The sequence below is a fragment of the Cimex lectularius genome, unplaced genomic scaffold, assembly GCF_000648675.2.
Source record: "Cimex lectularius strain Harlan isolate CLEC.00 unplaced genomic scaffold, Clec_2.1 scaffold286, whole genome shotgun sequence".
Taxonomy (NCBI): Eukaryota; Metazoa; Arthropoda; class Insecta; order Hemiptera; family Cimicidae; genus Cimex; species Cimex lectularius.
Window position 1 is genome coordinate 440,230 of NW_019392975.1, and position 23,519 is coordinate 463,748.

Here is a 23,519-nt window from a genome sequence, read left to right on the forward strand (position 1 = left end):
TAATAATTTGTTTTCTAAACATAGGTGTTTTGGCAGTTTGGAATTGTTTCATTCCGTCAGCCGCAGGTTGTGTTGACAATATAATTTATCGTCTGGACAATATGTCCTCTTCTCTCAACAGCATTTCACATATAAAAGATATAAGAAGCAAGAAATAAAAATGTCAAGGAAAAAACCAATAAAAAGGGAATAAATAAAATACAAACCATTTGGCAACAATAACTATTTGGCATAGCCATGAGTAGCAGCCTAAGCCCGATATTTGCAGACATAATTATAGCACACCTATTAAACACAGTTAACTATAACTATAAACCAACACCAACACCATCAACTATCACTATTAACACTACATCAATTCTATCAAACACCGACAAACCAACAAACATTTCCATGCCATTCGTTCACGGCCTATCACATAAATTAAACACATTTCTCACTTCTGATAACTTGAAAATAACCTTCAAAAACTATAAAAATATTCACACCTTTTTTACAAAATTAAAGATTCCACAACAGTAAGAAATAAGTCCTTATATAGGAATTACATACCAATATCTGGATAAGAGGGTAAAACAACATATCTATGATTGCAAAAAAACCAAACATTATCCTACAGCACTGGCCACGACCATTTGAAACACAATTTCGATATCACCAATCCAAAAATATTAAACACAGAACAGATCAAATTGTTTACATCAACAGAGATAAACACAGCATCAATTACAGAACAAACACAGCATCAATTACAGAACAAACACATGTAAACTCAGCCGCAACTACGCTAATATCAGAAATCATATTCAATATCAATAACATACATATAACACACAAAACATATAATACAACACATAAAACAATCACACTCCAATATCAAACAATTCTAAATAGTCTAAATCTTCAACAATTTATCTCTCCTTTCTTTAATAATCCCGTCTATAATAATCCTGAAAAGCTAACCAGGCCCGAACGACAAACCATTTCCCCTTTTTTCCATTGTCAGTCCCGTTCACCTCAAAGAAGCCGACTCCTCATAGAAAAACGAATTTCTTCCCTATTTCCTTGCCCACTTCTTGAAAATTAAATGTACATAAACAAAAAACAGCATATCTCACTAACACTCAACACGACGCACAAGAATGGCACATCTACATAGAAAACACATTTTGAGTGAGTACAAATACTTTGATTATACCTAATATTACTATATTATTGTATTCTATCATTGTATAAATTCATTCATCCTATATGTATTTATAGAATTTAAAAAATGTTTATAAATCCCAGGCCTTGAAGATGATCTCAATAAAAATCGATACGTTGACACGGTAAAGAAAATGTTTTTCTAAACCTACATCACACCAGACCGCATCTCACGATCTTTAAATAATAATACAATGCGTGCAAATTTAATGAGCGATCGGCACTAGTCGAGCAGAGAAACGAGCTGGAATTCATTAATCTTGGAACTACCCAGGAAACGCGTAAAATAGAAATCTGCAAGAACAGGACGTATTGCAAATGATGATCGACCTCTCTACAATTTACATTAAATAAAGAACACTGGGTAAATTCTTGCTCAAATAATAATCTTAAACCGTAAAACAACCTTTCCATTCAAAAATTCCCCTATCAATTTGAACAGTCAATTTGACTCTCCAAGAAACCAACTACTTATTCCCAGAAAACAACCTTGATTGAATGTTTAGTTTCTTATACAACAAGAACCGTGACGGCGGTACTAGTCCCTATGTATTTAGAAATTTATTTAGAAATCGTGAGATGCGGTCTGGTGTGATGTAGGTTTCAGAAAAACATTTTCTTTATCGTGCCAANGCCCTGAAGATGATCTCAATAAAGATCGAAACGTTGGCACGGCAAAGAAAATGTTTTTCTGAAACCTACATCACACCAGACCGCATCTCACGATTTCTAAATAAATATCGATTAACGGTCACTAATCACCACATGTATTTAGAAAGTTAAAGCAGTACGTGAAATACAATTTTAATGTGAAGATCTCCAGCAGTCTATATTAGTTTATAGTAATAACCTAAAATTGGGTCGTTGGCAAAGAAAACAAATTTTTTATAAAAAATCTTAATAATTTCAATTAATTAATTTCTTTCTAGTCTTTCAAAACTCTGATATCCTCAAATTTGGGCAGAATAGCTGTCAATTGATCTAGCTATTGGGATGAAAAACTGAAAGTTTTTATGAAGGGATCATGTTTTGCGAAAATAAGCCCTCCATTGAGTGTCAACCAAGCAGAAGAAATTTGCTTTTAATATGACAGAAAAGAAAAGCGAAGAGTAAGGATAACACCCAAATACTTGTAACTATTGCCGATCTCAATTTGAGATCCTCCATAGCACCATCACTCCTTTGAGGACAATCTGCCTCCTCGTCTATACACCACAATTTTAGATTTCTCCAAGTTTACGGAGAGTCGATATTGGTCAAAATAAGTTTTTCTAAATATTTATATCTAATTGAATCATGAGGATTTTCATCAATAATAACTTCATTGGCGTACATAAGCAGCTGATTTTCATATTTATAGCACCTATAGACCCCGCTTTCCATCCGCCCAAATAATATTTATAACTAATTAATAATAAATATTTATTTTACCTTCCAAAAATCATTGGAATAGGTCCTTGAGGTATGTCACATCAGTGGTTCTTTGCGAATTTTCCTCGCCCTAAATTATTTTTAAATATCGACAAGACTGTGATTCATATAAATTAAATCATCACATAAAAACGTGTACATGTTCAACATACATAACAATCTCTCAGAAAGGTTTCTTGATACTAACAATCTACATATCTAAATCTTTTTCTTTTCAATTGTAGCCTGGCTTGTTAATGATCAATCATATTTACCCGATCGCGGCTTGTTGATCATATTCCACTGGCTTGAAATTACTAGAGCCACTTTAGCACAATTTACCAATTGGGAACTAACAGAGTGCATTTGACAGCTTTTCCAATATGCAATAGTCCCTGGTAAGGACAATTATCTCTACATTTTTTACGGTTATAATTGTGAGATTGTTTGTGACATTTTCAATAGAATGATTGGCCAATTCACCTACCAATCCATTATGTAATGGCCTGAAGATTAAAAATATATATATGGTAATATTATCAATAACGATAATATAATAATATATAGCTATAATAATATATTATATATATTATATATATATTATACAATATATTATAATATAATAATATATAGCTGGGGGCGCAACGGTTTAGGCGTTGACACGGCGCTCTAACTGTAAAGGTGCCCCTACACTATCAAGCGGCTTGATCAAATGCTTGAACCTCCGATTGATGGGAGCTTCAAGCGTGCTTCAATCAACCCTTCAATCTTTCGGTCAAAACTCCTTCGGAGTGGAAGCCGTGAAGTGGAGCAGTGCGTTTCGCTGTTTGATTTTTTGTTTTGTTTCGGTGCTGAATGGTTTCAAATACACATTTGGGCTTCCTAGTCTTAACATTGGTTGCCCTGAAGCAGAAAAAACAGCAAAAGAAAAAACGACGGTGGGCTAAGGAGTGGTACAAACTGAGAAACAGCTTCACTCATGAACCTCAGAAGTTTCGGTCTTTGCGATTTCCAACTGGACTTTTATAAAATACATGTCATTGTAATACCAAAGCGAAGGTTCAGGGATGTCGTCCGAAGACGTACCTGACACTTTTTTCCCCTCGATGGCCTTGAACTCCCTGTTGAAGTTTGTTCTGAGAACATTAATTTTTTGTTTCAATTGCTTTACATTGTAATCCGGTTTTAGCACTTTCAATGCCCCCACGATTTTCCCTAGCGCCGCACTTTTTTTATTTTTATTGAAATAATCTTTACTCTTTACTTTCCACAATTCGGGACAATCACGATATAAATCTATCAACAAACTGATGAACTCCCGCTCCGAGTTTTCGGGAAGCGCGGTTTCGGTAGTGGACGCCATGACTTCCACCGAGTGACTGACGCAATGCTTGATGAAAATTGCCCTACACTATCAAGGCGCTTGATCATCTGCTTGAGTCATTCAAACTTCCTATCAATCACCGTCAATGCTTGCTTCAAGCGTCAATCAGGTTTCTACACTATCAATCACGCTTGATACAATCGATTTACTCAAGCATTTGATCAAGCCGCTTGATAGTGTAGGGGCACCTAAAGACCCCGGTTCGAATCCAGCGGCCCTGCTTCGAACCCGACATACTTACAAATTTTTTTTTTTTTTTTCTTCAAAAACACCAGCACCCTGAGGGTTGATATGATCTCTGCTGTTGCGCATCTTCGTTTAAAAAAATATAGCTCTCTTAAATTGATTGTTTTATTTCATGTGTTAATTTTTGGCAAGCTAACATGATGATTTTGAACTGAATATAATGAAATTAAAACGTAATCTTTTTTTCTTTTCTGTAATGACTGTGATATACGAGGAGGCAGATACGCAGATGGCCATTCTTCAGTTTCATTCTTTTGTTTTGTGGGACCCTCAAACGTCCTTGCTTTGAACCGGCGGGAAAGCGAGGCCGACCGGGCCTCATTTCAAGTGTTCTTTTTTCCCCGCTGTTTGTTCTCTTCGCTATTACAAGCACGGCGTTTTTGAACCTTGTGCTGAGAAAGCGACTTACAAAGTTAAAGTGCTTAACTTTCATTTTGTGCAATCTCTTTCATCTGACCGCAAATATTGTTTTATAATAAAACGCAAAATCCATTTTTTAAAATTACGTAAAGCTCTTTTATTGTGGAAAAGCTCATGTAATTGTGGAAAACACGTAACTACCACCACGTGTACTGCTGTAGCAAATAAAAACTATTAAAGCTGGATTCCACGTTCCGTTCATTTCGCACGTTTTCAATTAGGCAAACTTTGCTTTTTTGATTAGGACTTATGAGTTGAAAACCAGATGCGGCCTCCGTTTAATTTGTCTGGCCGGAAGCCGGGCCCGGAAGACCGACAATGGGCGTTGCCGGAGGCCGACCGCTACCGATAAAACGTTAATAACATCTAGTGTTCAGAGAGTCACGGACCATCGGCCGGGAAAGAAGTGAGCCAGGTCGACCGTGGGAAAGTAAAGGTTGCCCTCCTCTGAATGGGCCCCGGAGAGTCATGCGGCAAAATGAGCATGGACCCGTTTGTTGTCAGATTCTTTAACAGCCTACAGATGCGGCTCGGAATTGATATGTTTTAGGCAATATCCACCTAGCTTCATGCCTTACTGCTGTATTACTAGTTTAGCAGATTATTTTTGCTGAACTGTGCTTTTTTTGCATTGTTTTGTCCAGTAAAGCACATCGCACCAATTTTTACCTATAATTTGTAGTTTATCTCGCTAGAAATGGCAAAATGTAAAATTCAATTGGGATAATATAAAAAAAATTTTTGCTAATAATGAATAGATAGATCTAAAAGTAGATAGTTAGAGAGAGAGAGAGAGAGAGAGATTGAGGGAGAAAGAAATAAAGAAGAAAGTAAAAAGTAAGATAAAAAGAGAGAGTAAGTGTGAGTGAGAGACACAGAGACAAATTTAAAAAGAAGGAGGGGAAAAAGAGAGGGAGACAAATAGATATAATGAGAGAGGTTAGAGAAATGGCGAGATAGCATGAGAAAAATAACATGCGTGAAAAAATAGAGAGAAAGTGAGGGGGAGAGAGAGAAAGAAAAAGAAAGTGATAAATAGATACACAGATAAAGAGATAGCTAGTTAGATAGATAAATATGTAGATAGGTAGGTAGATAGATAGATAGATAGATAGATAGATAGATAGATAGATAGATAGATAGAGAGAGAGAGAGAGAGAGAGAGAGAGAGAGAGAGAAAGTTTAAGGGAAAAACGCAAAAATTCGCCTTTTTCTCTCCTGATTATCGAATCCATCTTCTTTAGTGGAATATGATACGTACACAATGCACTATGGCGAGATGCCCTAACGCGCCAGACAGACCAAAACGAGCGGAAAATACCAATTCATCACTCGCAGAACCAAAAGTAACTATAAATTTCAGCTTTGTTAAATGATGAACTTTTCTAGTATTAAACAAAGATTAGCAAAATTCTTAACACAGAAAGATTGTAATTATTTTCCTGAGGTCCTTGCATTTTTCTTTGTAAGCAGGTGGTTTTTTGTAAACAGTGAAATTGACTTTAGGTGTAGCTGGTCTCGTTCTATGCTTTCGTTAATTTAGCATATCTTGTAAAAATGGTTTTCAATCGGAAAGACCTACTTTGTTTAATTAACCGTTAACGTTTAGTGTAAAGGATTTCCCTTCTACTAGGGATTCTGAGGAATCCAGCTTAGAAATTTTTGTCCTTGATGGATCAATGCAGCTTGATGGAGATAAAAATTTCTAGTAAATTAGTTAGCTTTTCTGTGAGTAACTATTACCGTCAAATAGAAAAACATTGTATTTTTGTTGTCTTAGAATCAGTTACGATTGACAAATTTCTATTTTTCAGCCTGCACTTATCAATGGATTGAGAAAATGGACTTCTTCAGAGGCGCTCGGTAGTGTGACTGTTGATCCAGACTGCACGCTTAAAGTCATTGATAAGGAGATGGACGTCACTGACCACACGCTACCATCGCCTGAGGAGCAGTTTCAAGCAGTTGCGCTCAAGTAAGCCCCTTTTAAATAATTACAAGAATGAACATAAAATAGGTGTTTTATAACTAACGTTTTACGTCAAAGGTTCCCGCCTGAAATCGTAACTGTCGACATTACGGGTAAAAGTTTCGAAAGGATGTCCAGCATAAGAAGGTCTCTCGTGGCAGGAGACGACACCGTGAAGAGAAGGACGAAAGGAAAACGCCCGAGGGGAAAGAGAAGAAACACGATCGCTGGCACGGATTGCAAAGAACTAGAAGCTATCGTCGGGTAAGTTGGTCGAAATACATTTTTCTCGAATGTATTACCACTTAATGATTATTTGCAGAACGTCTACTGAAACTATGCTGGTTAAATCCATTATCGACGGGGCCGCCTTCGAGAAGAAGTCCCATCTGGAGAGCCTCAAAGAATGGGGGAAGTCGAGACTGAGACAAATAAGGAACTCTGAGCCTGCTGTCAAGCTGAGGGGCGCGTCCATTTCAGGAAGGAGGAAATGGGACAAAGAAGAAAACCCGCATTCGTCTAGCGGGAACTGGAGCGCCTCCAGCGAGTCGGGACATTCTACCGCCACATCTCATATCCCAAGGTATTTAAATATCATCAACGTTTTTTAATTTCAAAACTTAATTATTTGATTTTGCTTCTCAGGTCGAGTATAAGTAGTGGAAGTGTTTGTCCTAAGCATAAAAGGCCTCCGATGGTGTCGACGTCTTCTTCTATTACGAGCGAAAGTACGACGTTAACCCCTGACGACGGTGAAACGTGTTCAATGTATTCATGCGACACTGAGGGGTACTACACGTCCTTCCATTTGGACTCGGGGTTGAAAACGTTAAGGGAAGAGGAGCCAAGTACGCCGATTCACTGTACATCCGCGCTTTCCGTGAACAGCCAGAACGCTTCAACACTCACTGCAGAAAGTGAGTACGAACTTTTTGGAAAAGGGTCAACGTCGACGACGGCCAGTTCAGCCGGAACAGTCTGCACGACCCTCCTCGTCCCTTCGCCCCCCGTCGTCCCGGAAAGGATAAACAGTCAACTTTCCGGAAACAAGACACTCCCTGAAAGAACGAACAAGTCGTATTTAGACCCTAGAGAGACACAGAGCCTCAAACTTAACAAGAAGCCTGAGATGAAGATGCTGACTTTCCAGGAGATCAAACAGATAAACGAGTCCACGTCCAACCTGACCAAAGAGAATCTGTCTAAGCACGACATCAACGACGAGAGGAACTGCATCATCACAGTCGACGTACACCACGAACACAGAAAGACACCCGAAAAGTGCGGTGATTCACCCGATTCCGGTCATAATACTTGCAGCTCGCCAGTCGATTCTATCGCCAGTCCTTCTTTGGATTTAGAAATGTCCGAATGCTCGGATCTAGAAGGAATTGACAGGGTGGAAAGGATAAGGGAAAAGACGACTATCAACACTTCGAGGATACCGTCGATGTGCGTCATAACTCCTCCACAGAGTGACGACGAAGTCAGCCTGAACCAATACAGGAACATAGATTCCGGTGAATACGTGACCATCGCGGAAGTGAGAGGTGTGCCCGGTTCTCCAGTCAAATTCAACACAATATCAACAGTTTTGAAAAGAGAGACGGAGTACGTCTCGTTGAACGACATACCCAAGACGGACTGCTTGACAGAACCAAGACGGACAGGGGCTAGAGTCACGTTGAACGCAGAAGGAAAAGTCGTCTTCTCTTCAGATAGTTTGAAAAGAAGAAAAGCTCTCCATACGACTAGTACCTTCGAACCCGGGCCTTACGTTTCAACGACTAGCAACGCGAGTCCAGTACCTCAGCGGAACTTCAACGTTCGACCCATAAACACGTCGAGCCAATTGTTTGCAAACAGAAAGACGGTAATTCCGTCTCCGGTCCAGAAGACGTCGACCATCGAGACCAAAGAGTCAAATATTCCAAATAAACTCCCGTCGGGACCTTTATCACCGCAGAGCCAGAAGAAGCTGAGCGCTCAGAAGCAGCAGTTTTTCCCCCAGAGCCCTGTGCAGAACATCCCTTCCAAACCGCTCTCTCCGCTCGTTTCTCCCACGCACAACAGGTCGATCACCACCGTTGCGAGAGCGGCTTCGCCGAGGATGATAGTCCGGGCCGGAGCAAGATCCGGGAGCCCGCATCAGTCGCGAGGGGCGTACGTCAACATCAACCAAACCGGCCAGGACAACCTTCTGAAGCGCAGCGACAGCTACAAGCAAGCAAACGACCAAGTCTTCAACCCCAACGTCCTAGGAAGAAAACAGTACGGGCCTGGCGTCGTAGCCGGGCCTAGTCTCATTTCGGCTATTCAAGCGGTCCGCAATAACAAAGGTAATTTCCGAAAAGAAAACACTGATATTTGGTAGTCTACAATATTCATTTATATATTTTTAAACAAACGTACAAGCAGCGGATTGTAGATGTCACTCGATGATTAGAAAACAGCGCAGTTATCAGAAAGAAATACACATTCCACTTGGAGTAAACTAATAAATAATTAGTATTAGTTCATAATCCTAATTCTTATTTTTAGTTATACCTTTAATAACTTCTCTCTCTTTATTTATTTGGGCTTTTTCTGTTGTCTTTCCTTCTTCAATATATACAATTAACACCAAAGTCTAGGTTGGATCGAGTTGTTGAACCTTAGACCCAAGACGAATGCATGTAGGAATGCAGATATGGCCTATCGAGACCATTGATTCCAACTGTCTTCAGCAGTACTTCTACCTTTTCAATTAAACATTCAAAACAGGCAAAACGCGTCCTGTCATGTTTATGACGGTCGAGTTGTACTCTTCAATTTTAACCCTTCTTGTAACAGTTACAATAGAAACATGCATAAAGAACGTTTATATTGAAATATATATGCTTACACGACAAATCCGAGTTAATTGATGTTTTATACTTAATTTTTTTAAAATGTTTATGTTTAAAATAATCTTCAGGCAAAAAACTTATGGGTTGAAACCTGAATATTATGAGATTGTGTGATCCGGTTTATCATTCTTGCTAATAGGAAGTTGGTGTTAAAAATTCATTTCTGGCAATTGATCAAGAAGGAAAGCAACTTATAGACGTTTTCCAAATAAAATTATTGTTTTGCAATTTAAATTCTCGGTTTTGCTAATCAAATTCAGCTTTTGCCAATCATATTCCTAATTTTTCTAATTCATTTCACCATTTTGCAAATTAAATTCATTATTTTACAAATCAAATTCACCTGTTTCCAAATGAAATTCACCCTTGTGTCAGCCAGATTTTCTTTTTGCAAATAAAATTCGTTATTTTCAAATCAAATTCACACTTTTGCAAAACGAATGCAATATTTTATAAATCAAATTCCGAATTGTCAAAAATAAGTTCATTCCTTTTGTATCAAATTCACCCATTTGCAAATCATATTCAATATTTTACAAATAAAATTCGCACTTTTCAAATTTAAATTCATTATTTTCAAATCAAATTCACACTTTTGCAAATGAAATTCATTGTTGTATGAATCAAATTTACTTTTGAAAATTAAAAGGATTATTTTCTAATCCAATTTACCTCTTTGTAAATCAAATTAATTATTTTACCAGTCAAATTCCCCATTTTGTAAATCAAATTCCTCATTTTACAAATCAAATTCACCATTTTGCCATTCATATTCACACTTTTGCAAATCAAATTCACCAATTTAAAAATTAGTTTCATTATTTTCAAAATCAAGACAACATATGTACCGAAAAGTGCAAAAGGTTTTTAAGAGAAGCAATTTTTCGATTGAACTCAATTTTTGCACAATACCGCCCAATATACACAGAAAAGACTTTACCTAAAAATTCTTTTGTAGTTGAAATTGATAGACGATATTGATGCTTCTGAAATTAGAGACAAGTCTTAAAACAATGTCAGCAGAACCCTTTCAACTTAAAAAAAAAGTACTTGAAGCACTTCTAAATTTCTGCATTTTACGGGGCTAGTGTTTTGTGCAAAAACACTTGTAGTTTAATATAGAAAAAATGTATTTTTGGTCCTAAAAACGGTTACCACTCATTAAATCAGTATTTTTATTAAAAAATACAACTTTGAGGTGACAGGTCTCTTTTTAGCTAGACAATTTTAAAATATTTCGGATGTTTTTCAATATTAATTATAGAACGTATGATGAAATTCACCGAGGACATTTTCAATACGCTTCTTGTCAGGTAAAATCCACATTATCAGGCACTTTTTACACGTATTTTAATATATATGTATCAAGTAATTGCTGTCATATATTTTTATGATTATTTCGTTTTATGCGAAACAACCATAAATCCCAAGCACATACTGATTAAACTGGTGTTAATGGAGTTTTTTAATATTGGTATAAGGTGAAATAATCACTTTTTTATCACGCTTTGTCTAGTTTTATATTTATTGATTGTTTTTATACATATATATACGTAAATGTGCATGTTGGCAATTTTGTTGTTTACATTTGTACCTGAGTTTCGGCATTTTTATGTTTTATGTAGCGTAGTAAAAGTTTCGCTTTATATTTTGTTGTTTTCCTTGTCATAAATTATCTGAAAAAATGTCATATTAGCTTTTTTAATGTATTTTCATTTTTTATCATGTATATAATTGTAAATAATTTTAGTTTTATTGCATGGGTTTTTTTATAGTATATGTTTGCTTTGTGTGTGTAATAATTAAAAAAAAAGGAAAAAGAAATTAACTGTCCTACTATATAATAAAAGACTTATAAAACTACTTGCTTAACAATTCCCAGAGGAGTTTAATATAAATAAATATTTAATCATGTCCACCTGGAACTGAAAACTGAATCATTTTAACATTTCTTAACAAATATTAATCCCAACCCTTTATTTGAGACTAAAAACGTCAGTGCGGTTGGTCACGGAAATTGCAAATTATTTTGTAAATAATTTTTTTCACTTTTTTTTAACAAAGGATAGTTTATTTCTAAAGTTTGGTGTTGCACGGCTTTTCTATGCACTGGACATGTTTAGTTCTTTCACAATGGATTCAGGAAGCCCAGGTGAGCCTAAATGTCCTTTTTAAATGTTTTTTGCATGTTTTATTTGAAGCTGAAACCACCGGGATGAGTCCAAATTTCTCAGAGTTCAATGTCTCTCAAAAAGAGTAATTCATTCTCTTCGTCCGCTTTGGCTCGCTGTTTTTTCATAAAGTCAACTGAGCGAATCGGATAGGAATTTTTCATAGAAGATTTCTTTGATATCAGACTCAAGACGGAAATTTTGACTCATCCTCGTCCTGCATGTCTATCATTTCACCTAATAGTTTAATGTAACTTTTGATGACCGTTGAATTATAATTGTGATGTTTGTATCACAATGTTTTTCGAATGTGTGTTCAGAAATGTTTTTCTGAAGTGGTGATGGGATTATCAATCGATGGTTGTTGGCATAAAGAAAACGACTTCGAATCTTGACCGACGTTTCGATTTAATGTGTGGTGATTAGTGACCGTTAATCGATAATTATTCAGAAATCGTGAGATGCGGTCTGGTGTGATGTAAGTTTCAGAAAAACATTTTCTTACACAGAAGACAAACACTTTGAGCCCTGAAGATGATCTCAATAAAGATCGAAACTTCAATTCACTAATTTCGTTGTCCGCTTGACCAATTAATACATTACAATTAATTAAGGTTTTTAGTTGAGATGAAAAAAAGCTAATGGCACGAGCGGGATTCGAACCCACGATGAAAAATGGCAAAAAGGAGGGAAAACTCATAAGGTGGGGTTGAGAAAGGAAGTTGATGTCCGAGTGGATCGAGGTCACGATAGCCCAAGTGGTAGAGCAGCGGCGTATCTAGCCGAAGATCGTGGGTTCGAATCTCGCTCGGGCCATTAGCTTTTTTTCATCTCAACTAAAAACCTTAATTAATTGTAAAAATCGAAACGTTGGCACGATAAAGAAAATGTTTTTCTGAAACCTACATCACACCAGACCGCATCTCACTATTTCTGAATAATTAAGTTTCGATTTAATTTTAAATCTTTTTCAAGGCTGTCGCTTGATTTGTAAGTGTCTTATTATGTTTTATTTATTGTTATCAATTGGCAAATGTTCCATGTTATTTTTCTACTCCATTACAATTCCCCTCATGGTAGCAACCAATGGAGTAGAAAAATAACATGGAACATTTGCCAATTGATAACAGTAAATAAAACATAATAAAAAAGAGGACGCTTAGATATCAAGCGACAACCTTGAAAAAGATTTAAAATTAAATCGAAACGTCGGCCAAGATTCAAAGTCGTTTTCTTTATGCCAATAACCATCGACCGATACTCCCATCACCACTGATACAAACATCACTAATAGTTTAAATGAACACATCCATACAAATTAATTCAAATATTTTTTTGTCAAATACTGAAGATTGAATAACTTTTGCATTGCTGTGCCATTATAGGCATCCCAGAGAGCTTTTATAGCTGCCTGACTCTTCCTAAGTATGAAAATCTCTTTTGTCTATCATATTATTCTTTATCAAATCCTGTACATAGAGTTGGATTTCATAGGTTCAGCTTGGACGTTTGTTGAACTCGTCCAAAGGGTTTTGCTAGGGTGTAATTCCATCCCTTACCACTTCACGATCTTTGATTCGTCAACGCCTCTGTTATGTCAAGGCACGCTAATATTTATACACTTTCCAGTTTTGTATCCTTTTATGCATTAATTTTGTTCACCATATACCGTACTAGTTCCATATGTAACCAGGGGTTGTGGCGTATTACCAATACCCCATCCTTGGGTTTATTCCCTAATTTTTTTGCACATTCTCTGGTCAATGCGTAGTAGTACTTAGACCTTTTGTATATGTTGCCTATATGACTGCTCTACTTGCGGATTTGGGGATTACACTTTCCTTCTTTGGAGATGGTTATGTTTTAGCGTGAGTATTTTCAGATTAGCTGCCTTCTTTTTAAGAAAGATATGAGTGATGTCTTCTTAGGGTGTTTGCAGTTTGTTTGATGCCTTCTTATACATCGTTTTTTGCCACTATCTTGAGGGTTCTGTGGTGTGTAACCACTGTACCATCCTGCTGTTCATTCCCCATTTTTCCTACCAAATCTCAGGCCAATGATTGTTACTTGTTTACTTTTTAGCCATTGTTCAAGGTACACCTAAGTATTTAGTTTCTTTTAGAGTGGGTGGTTTTAGATTTAGCTTCTTTCTTCTTATGAAGGGTATGAGAGGTGTTTTCTTAGGGTCTCTGTAGCTTGTTTTATGTCTCTACATGCAGTGTTTTAGCATACTAATGATCCATATGTGACCAAGGGTCTGGGCTGTAACCATCTTTGGATTTATTCCCCCATCTTTGTTTCATAATCTCTGGCTATTGTTTGGTAGGGGGCTTAGGTAGTATGACTTCTCCACTTGAGTCTTTGTTCAAGGGTTATATCTAGATATTAGTTTCTTAGGAGAAGTTATGTCTTCGTGTTTTATCTATATATTTAAACACATTTTCTCAGATCAGTTAATGTTTAGGGATTTTTGCATCTGAATCGACAGACTGTCATCTAATTTTCCCACCATGATTGTTAGCAGGTCATTTGCGTAATGGTTTGGTATCTCAAGCTGTTAAGCTCATATAGAAGTGGCGACGTTCTATCGAACTAGTATATCATTTGTTGTGATTTGTTTGTTATTTACTATCACGAATCCATCAATTCACTTTTCATGTGTACTATTATATAATATTAATACTGATAAACTACACCAAGATTACCCTGGTTTGCCAATTCTCGATATTTCTTTTTTTAGATGATTTTCTTTTAAAGACAGCGATTGATTCTGTAGAAGGAGAAAAGGCAGAACAGGATGACCTAAGTGCACCTGTTGTCTGTACAATTTTGTAATTGTAGTCGACCACTTGTTACGATTCGGTCTTAGCAAGCTGAATCTCTCATGTAGTTCAGTTTCCGATCCTCTTCTACGTACTCTTCAGCCGTGTCTTTTCACGCCTTGTTTCCTTTATAAATCACTAAAGATGGCAAATTATATTTTAACAACGTATCTGTCATTTTTACTAATATATAAATGTTTACTTCAAAAATTTCAAAATAATGAAATAAAAGACATTTCATTTATTTTCAGCTGGAGACAAGTCGTCGAACGAAGAAACTGAAATTAAATGGAATAAGAACGATTCGATCAGCAGCGGTCAGTCGACGTGGCCGAGGTCGACATCGACTCCGACGAAATCCCCGGGCCATTCGTCCGACCTGGATTTCACGACGAATCCCTCTCCGATCCGAAAGAACTCACCGCCGAAATCGAGCAGGTCGGCCATGGACCTGTTCGCTGTAATCCACGAGTCCAAAAAGAGAATTCAAAGTCTGACAAAGTCCGAAAACAAGCCCGTCTGGCCCAAGGTAATCCCCGCGAAAAACTTGGTCCAGCCAACTCCTCTGGAGAAGAACATTTTAAAGAACATGCCTCAGCCGATGCCGCCGCTCCAGCAGCTGCGATACATCAGGCAGAATAACATGTCAGGTGGGTTCGGCTCCCTGCCCAGGCTCCAGGTCCAGAAGTTGGAAGAATCACCGAGGAATTTACAGAGAAAGACCTACAACAGACCCACTCTAGTTCCTTCTTCGCCGCCACCTGACTCGGAAAGGCCATCACTAGCTATCGACCGGCTGGGCCCGCCGCAGCCTACTTCGCGGAGGGACTTCAAGAAGCTCCTCCTGCAGAAGGGTTGGGGCCACATCGCCTCGCCGGTCGGCAAGGAGTCGGCCGTCCAACGGCTTAAAAACCGCACCCCGACGGTTAAGCCCATCGACCACAACGTTCTCTCGTCCACGATACCGGAAGATCGCAGTGACGAAGACGAACAGACACTGGCCGAAGCCGTCGAAAACCTCAAATCATCCCAATTGGTACAGGCGCAACACAAGCTCATGAACAAAACAAACTCCACTCTCGAAACTGCTTTATAAAATAAAAAAATATAATAAAATTCCAGCCTTTTGACTTTTTCGAATTGATAACATTTTACGTTATTCATGTTAATCAAGGCTTCTAAAATCAGTCAGACCATTCAAGCCATTTTTTTTTCTCTTAGTAATTACTCTTTTCTTTTTATAACGTTAAAGTTTTGAATATGGCAAAGCAACCAGCATTTTGTACAGTGTAAATACTCAAATATATAATATATAAGCAATATAGGAATGTTAAAAATTGTTATTGCTGAATGTTATCTTGCCATATCAATTTTGAAAAGCTACATTCCACAAGGAAAATGTATTATATTACCAATTATTTATTTATTTCTTTAATATTTATTACATATATTTTAGAAACCTGATGCAATTTGGTTAAAAAAATTATCTATAAGAATTTTTTCATCAAACTTTTACTATATTTCTGGGACAATTAAAAATTAGGATCAAACTTCAGATTTATTATAAGATGAAACAAATCAATTGTTAATTCAAATCTAGTCCATTTATTTTGAGCGTTCCGACTGCCATACCCAAAACCCTTTTTTAGCTAGTGAACATGAAACAAGTGCCTCATTGGTTGCACCTCTCATTTAGGAGGGTGAATAGCTTCTTGTACGTTTTAATAAAATGTTTGAAAAAATAAAAGTACGTGAATTCAAATATTATATGTCTGATGTTATTTATTCAAATAGCCTCCTTCATTTCCACCAGATTTATTTTATTTAGATCCATACAGAAATGACAAAAAAAAAAATTCTGCAACACAATTATTTTGCAAATTCTTAAATAAAATTATAGCGTTTAGTTAAAAATAATTACCAACTACTGGATTCCTTGCACTATGGTATTGATGGATCATTGCTGAATGAGCCACCCTTTACGGTAGGCAGCTTTTTCAACCAAAATCCTAACTACACATCCTAACCATCCCTACATTACCTGATGAAATGTTTTTTGTGCGCAGATACGAGGTCTGCAACTCTCAACCTGGATTACTAGAAAGGGTAAGAGTGGAAAGGTCATAGATGATGGAGTACCTTATTCTCGAGATCAGTGTTCATATGAAGGATTTTTGGCAGAAACATACAGTCCCAAACAGTTACAGGTTACAAATCCATATAGGAGCTGGGGAGTTCTTTTGTTTTGTACTAAGTCAAACGTATGTCCAGCAGTTTTTTGTTGTCCTGTATCTACTGTAATTCTGCCATGTATTTTTTTCTATGTCAACCTATTGTCTATTACACGTCTATTATTTAATACGATCTGCTGCAGGAAGTGGCATTTGATTCAGATAAAGGCAGTCTTGGAGGTATCAAACTGCTAAGATAGGATCGAGGTTAGCAGAAAGAATTGTTGTATGGACAGCAGGTGAGTGTACTAAGATGTTCAGGGATGTCTGCTGTATAAATGGATCAGAGGTTGAGATTGGTAAAATTTTAGGAGTTTTAGCAGTAGACCCACAGTAGAGTTAGTGCAGACATGGATGATTTAGGGTCTCGAAGGAATTGAACTTTGACAGGATCAAGGTTTGCAAAGAGGTTGTATCGGGACATAGGGTGATTGTGCAAGGGTGTTGAGGAATGTATGCTTTTCTGAAAAGAAATGGACCTAGGATGCTCCCTCGGGGAACTCCAGAGAGGATTAATTGATCAAAGAGGTTGAGGATTGGTAGGATTTTATAAGATAGTATGTGCAGAAAGGAAGGATTTGAGTTTCATTAGTAGATCCTGGTGTAAATGTAAAAGGTAAGCATTTATGTACAATTTAGAATTTTAAAAAGAAAAAAGTATATTTTTACATAATTTCATTAAATAATAAATAACTAAATATTACCACTTGATTAATCATATCATTCAAATTTGAGTTATAATATAACAGATCTTTTTTACATATTATTTGTTTATTTATGTAATATTATATAAATCAAATTCTGAGGAAATACAGTTCTCTCACATTTATCAGATAAAACTCCAAATATTTGCCATAATGAACCATAATTTGAGTAAAGTGTCCCACCACTGTTCACCATTGTTCTTTTAATAATTACAACTTTTTATCATAAAATATATATAAAGAAATGCATCTTTATGGGGAATTAAATTTCTTCAGATTCTTCTGTGTACCTTCCCAATACGATGGCTCTCAGAAGGGGCCCAACATCCTCAGGGTCCTTAAGCGCCTCGACAAGAGTTTTTTCAATGTTCCTCATTATCGTGACCTTCTGATCACCCCTGAGAGGATAAATAATCTCACCGATAGGACCTGCCTGAAATATAAAAATAAATAAATTTTTAATGTCATTTATGGTTATAATTTACATCAGCCATTAATATTATAATTTTGTATTGAAAAATCAGGAATAAGCCTTCATCAGGACTAAAGCTAATAATGAGTTTATTGACACACCATGAAAAGCGCACTTTTTCCCGTAAAACAGCACTTTCCTCAGTGCCTCTTTGCACGCTTGGACTATTGGCATGAAAACCTGTGCCTTCATTTTTGACAGATTTATAAATCATAAAGCTACCCTATCCTATATTTGCTGCTTTTGTCCTATAGTTGGATTTTTCTTTTTCAAGACTTGTGGGAGACAGGGTTGCTCATTCTTTGGCTAGTTGGTCAGCCTGTTATATATTCCAAGTTGATATAGGAATAAAATTTGAAAATGGCTTGACGAAGTGATTGTTTTCTTTTTCTTTCAAATTGACCTTATCCCCTTCCCTGACTTCTCAATAGAAAATTGTAATTTAAAGGCTTCAATAAGTTACTTTGCACCAGAAGTTCACAGAGACGGTATACCCGCCATTCATGAGCGACTCGACGTGGTGCCACCAGTAAATTGGTATGTATAATATGTCACCGGGGCCGACGATTGCCTCTTCTCCCCTGACCTCGGCGAATTTTGGAAACTTTTCCAAATCAGGGCTATCAAAGTCTACCTGGAAACATTTTAGAGGTTTGCTGATGTTCCAAATGGATATTTAAAATGGCTTACCTGGCTTTGCCTGTCATGAGGATGATAAACAGGATGCGGGTAGAAACATGCAAACTGCTCTGGGGGAAATAAAATAAACCTTTTGAAACCCCGCACTTGAGCGAAAATGTTCTCTTGTTCATCATAATGACACGGCGTTACATTTCCTGAAATATAAAAATTAACTGCAATACACAAAATATGTAAAAAAATATAATCCACTTTTTTTTTTGTACACTATACATATTGCAAATGTGATAAAAAAAATTTTTTTCACATGGTCACAGCCAAGGCATAAAAGTGTAGAACAGTGGAACATAAGTTTCCATTCGTAAAAAAAGAAAGGTATAAAAAATTTAGTAACCATAAAGAAATGTGTTTGTTTCTGCAGTGTGTTGTAAAATTTACCTTCCATTCCTATGAGTAGTAGATTCGATGTTAATTCACCCCACCTCATCTTCTTTTGGATACCACGTATCCAGTCCCACCTGAATTTTAAAAAATCATGGACAATACCTGGTCCGACAGTGTTGTTTAGTATTTGCTGTAGATAGAATCTATAAAAATAAAATAAAAATAAATAAATTATATTTTCTCTATAGTTTTAATGAAACTAATCATCCAATCATTAGTCAGCCTATTCTTGCAGTTTTGGCCTTTCGGGTATGTTTCACTTTTTCACCATCTTCAGCGGTGATTCTAGGTTCTAACACAAACAGAGCTCATTGTTTTTAAAGGACTAAAATAGCAAAATTGCATTGTAAAGCCGTTTGATCCTTTGTCTCTTAAGTCCTCCTGCATGACAGGTACTACTTTACTTACTATCATAAAGTTCACATAACCATAAAGTTGGTATCACCAGTAGATGGCTATATACTTTGCATTTTTATAGTATTTTCACTGCCTTTCTTTGTTCTATTTTTGGCCACCATACATTTGCATAAGTAAGTAAATTGTATAAGTGATCATGGGTGTTATCATGACATTTTAAGGGGATTGAGGTAGCCGAGGCGCTTGATTACCACATCACCACTGAATTTTTCTGACACATAAGAGGAGCGGTGGCAGCAATAAAAGTTGACATGGCACTCATCAATGGATGACCTGGTGGGATCAGGTCTCAGACACCTTGAATTCAATCCCAACCCACTTTCAAAAATGAGTCTCTTCGATAGAACACCATCACACTGAAGGCTCAATTTTCCCACGTGTTGATGGGAGTTCCCAAAATGAAACCAGGAGTACAATAAAGCTGTAGGTCAGGAGGAACTCCTCCAGTTCCTGGTATTCATAATCAATTATTAAAAAAATTCATTTTAGGACTTAGCTTACATATTGGGTGACCCTTAGGGTTATAAACTAGTGCTTACCTTTCATCGCCTTTCTTCCATTCTTTCAGCCTTTTAGCGAAATCGGCGACCTTCATTGTCATCTGTCTGGTTGGAGGGGTAAACTTGGCCTTCACCGATGGCAAGACGGTCCTGACATCATAGTACTTGAACTTGTGGTTCTTTGATATGATGACCGTACAGCTGGTGTTGCTCATGTGGTTCGCAAGGTAGTTGATGTCCCATTTCATTGCAGATGCTACAAGCCCTGAATTCATGATGACGACGGGTTTCTAAAATATGAAACATGTTCAGATTAGGGTTGAAATGAGGGTCGAAAAGAAAAAATTACATGTTGGGAGATGAGCTCTTCCACCCTTGGATCCTGGACGTCGTACTTAGGAATAGTTGTAAGCGGTATGTCATAGCTCCGGAGCTGGCTTTCGTCCCAGCGGTCCGGAACAGCATCCATCTCCCCGTGTTAAAAATAAAAAGTAAAAGCCTCAGAGACGAGTTTCGCCTTCACAGCTTTCTCCTTCTAGATCGCATGCTCAGATGAAATTAAGGCCCTTCGACCGTATGGTCCTTCACTTCCACCCAGTACATTCGGTTTTATCAGGGAAATACAGAAAAAGATTTTTTTCTGCAAAAAAAAAGCCAAAAACCTGACAAAACGTCACAATAACACTTGTTCTCTATCAAAGACAAATATATAACAGCTCTGAAACCTAAACAAGCATTCAAGAACCACTGTATAACCTCTAGTCTTGCTATTTATCACGAGATTCTGAAAATAGTGTCTATATTAGCTAAGGGATTTTTAAAGTTATTTTATTTCAAGAAGTCAACGATGATACCAGCCAGAATATCATTTTTAGCCAGGTAGTATAATTTGAATAATATATAACCCATAAATGTACATGGAAGATTAGGGCTAAGAGGCCAAACTTTACTGTTTCTGCATCCTTAGGATCATAATCATAACATAATCTTCCAAATAAATATGTTATTGACATAACAGACAAAAAAATCATACATTTATTACTCTGAGGTACACAGGAGGAAGATTGAAGGATGAACAGAAAAAGCTGTGCACTTCTTCCGCAAATCAAAGAACCTTGATAAATATTTTATTTACATTCAATACACATCTGCGGACAGTTGTGTTTTCTTTAATTGAAACAAACTGAGTTTAATTCTAGTTGTAAACTTTACAGGGCAGTACCGAAAGACATTAAATCTAGGAACATCACCCTAACATCTACACAGAGAAGTAATGACGAATCAGATGAGAAGAAAAAAGCAGCAAAAAAAAAGATGAACGACCTCTTGCTATCATTAATCAAAGTAATATTTTTCAATATGTATTTATTATTAATCATTGTTCAGTGTATCCGTAATTTTTGAAAAATAGATAAATATCTTATACCATTATGCTCTTTCTCCTTGATATTTTTCTTATATTTTTTCTTATATTTTTGCTTTTTAATAACAATAATAACTAGACGAAAAATTTTATTTATTTGAATTGTACGTCTTTTTAGGAAAACACAACGACAAACGAAGCCAAAGCTTCAGAGAAAATGGAAAATTCCAAATTTAAAAAAATTAAGCCTATTAAGCCAAGGTCTACAGAACTCGGTAGCATTTCAGTCATAAATTCATTAAAATATTATTCACTACTTTGTACAATTTTTGTTTTTAGGAGAAAAGATTACGGTTGCAGCTAAAGAAGTTGTGAAAAAAATGGAAAACCCTCAAAAAGCTGAGGCGGAACTTCTTTTTAAAATGCTTTACAAAAATGAAAAACTGCAAAAATCCATTTTAAAAGCTTCAAAAAATGAAACTCTGAGGTAAGACTTTTTTAATTATTATTATTTTTTATTTTATTGAATATGCTGTCTTGTAGCCAACTGTTATCCGGTATGAGAGTTGAAACAGATGAAAAGAGTACTAGAAATATAGCTCCGGAATGGTCCAGGTCCCGGTCGGATCAGGTACGTGATGCTCTTAGAGAAAAAAGCTTAAGACCGCCGAGAGAATTTTCTGCCAAGTAAGTATATTGTTTTTCTCATATAACAAATTGTTAACTTTTTATTAAATAATTGTATTATTTAGTATGCCTAGGGTGAATATTTTTGGTGCTGCACCACTCAATTGGTTCCAAGTTGATAATGACAATAAAAACATCCCTGTCATGTCGACTTGGGAGAAGTGCAAATCAAGAGAGCGAAAAATGGCTATAACGCACCCACCTACAAATTATTGGGAGCAGATGATGATCTGGACAGAGAGGGGCATTCTTTGGAAATTTCCAATAGATAACGAACAAGGTTGGTTAAAATGTAACCATGTTAAACAAAAATAAAATATAAATTATTGTTAGGATTAGACGAGGAGAAGAAAGTGTCCTTTGAAGATCACGTCTTCCTTGAAAATCACCTAGAAGGATGGTGCCCCGACAGAGGACCGATAAGAAATTTCATGGACCTCGTTTGTGTCGGTCTGTCACGTAACCATTGGCTCACTGCTGAAGAGAAGAAAGCGCACATCATGTGGTACAGGGATTACTTTATTGACAAAAAAGCTTTGATTCTTGAACTTGGAGCTGGTGAAATGGTTGACACTCGTGATTCCAAAGAAGTTACCTCATAACTCTTTTGTAAATATAGAATTATTATTTAGTAGAAATGTTATGAGTATTTCTGGTCCTTCTCTATCCTCTCTATATCTCTAGTACATCTGTAATTTTATTTTTTGAAAAACCTAAAGCCCTTACAACATTTCGGAGGGAGGAATTCGGATTTTCACAAACATATAGTAAAATATTCAGCACCTCGTCAAAATTACACTGCTGGTTTCTTCTTGATGGAACAGCAACTGATATCTCCTCATATTGCGAACAACAAGAATAATTGTTTTGTAATGTACTTTGAGGCGATAAGGAAATTAATGGGAGTACAATTTGACTGCACGACACCCTATACGACCACTATCAAGCTGTCATACATAACTCGATGTTGATCGGAAAAATGTGCTCTTCAGTTCATTTTGAATGGAATACTGAATGTGACGAATTGGTATTATTGTAAAATTTATTTTTCTACGTTAACTTTATTAGCTACATTATAACTTCAATCTGTAAATAAAAGTCATTTTCTTATCTCAGAGATATATGGTTTAAGTAAGTGTGCTGCTTTTGAATGTAATGCTTTGTCGAAAGTGTAATGGTATACTTATTTTTATTATTTATTTTTTTATAATAAAACTATATCAGTTTTTCTTGTTTGTGATAGTTTTGTATAAGATATAATTTTGTGTTGTTTTAAGATGTGATTAAAATATGATCTGTACACCGTTTTCTTCTAGATGGCAAGTCTTAGCATTTTGCTTCAGTAGTTTTCTAATTTTGTATGTTTTCTTCAGTGCATACTTTAGGCCTAAATTTTTGTTATTTTGTATGTTTCTTTCCTTATTTATGTGAATTTGGCCCAGTTTATGTCTGTTTTCGTATAAGGTGTTGTTTACTGTTTTTTGTTTACAAGTTTTCTAATTATTGGGATTGTAACCATTGTTATGCTAGGTTTTTAACCTAGTTT

At 36.4% G+C, this 23,519-nt stretch overlaps 3 protein-coding genes across 3 annotated transcripts in view; 2 read left to right on the top strand and 1 right to left on the bottom strand.

Moving 5' to 3' along the window:
* Positions 1–15,985, top strand: part of LOC106665525 — a 145,489-nt gene extending 129,504 nt beyond the window's left edge. Inside the window, exons 3-7 of the mRNA XM_014391991.2 lie at positions 6,481–6,641; positions 6,714–6,899; positions 6,958–7,218; positions 7,281–8,974; positions 14,768–15,985. Of these exons, the coding sequence (XP_014247477.1) occupies positions 6,481–6,641; positions 6,714–6,899; positions 6,958–7,218; positions 7,281–8,974; positions 14,768–15,612 (3,147 nt within the window). The 3' untranslated portion in view covers positions 15,613–15,985. The remainder of the gene's footprint in view (positions 1–6,480; positions 6,642–6,713; positions 6,900–6,957; positions 7,219–7,280; positions 8,975–14,767) is intronic.
* Positions 15,986–17,435: 1,450 nt separating this feature from the next.
* On the bottom strand, positions 17,436–20,624 carry LOC106665541 (hypoxia-inducible factor 1-alpha inhibitor-like). The gene is made up of 6 exons (XM_014392021.2): positions 20,273–20,624; positions 19,963–20,213; positions 19,001–19,149; positions 18,614–18,759; positions 18,387–18,557; positions 17,436–17,884 (listed from the first exon to the last, which is right to left on the bottom strand). The coding sequence occupies exons 1-6, from the start codon at positions 20,390–20,392 to the stop codon at positions 17,714–17,716; spliced, it is 1,008 nt and encodes a 335-aa protein (XP_014247507.1). The 5' UTR covers positions 20,393–20,624; the 3' UTR covers positions 17,436–17,713.
* On the top strand, positions 20,372–22,611 carry LOC106665540 (28S ribosomal protein S31, mitochondrial). The gene is made up of 7 exons (XM_014392020.1): positions 20,372–20,802; positions 21,138–21,267; positions 21,465–21,561; positions 21,626–21,773; positions 21,830–21,973; positions 22,039–22,253; positions 22,307–22,611. Exons 1-7 carry the CDS (start codon positions 20,771–20,773, stop codon positions 22,573–22,575), a joined length of 1,035 nt encoding a protein of 344 aa, XP_014247506.1. The 5' UTR covers positions 20,372–20,770; the 3' UTR covers positions 22,576–22,611.
* The last annotated feature ends 908 nt before the right edge of the window (positions 22,612–23,519 follow it).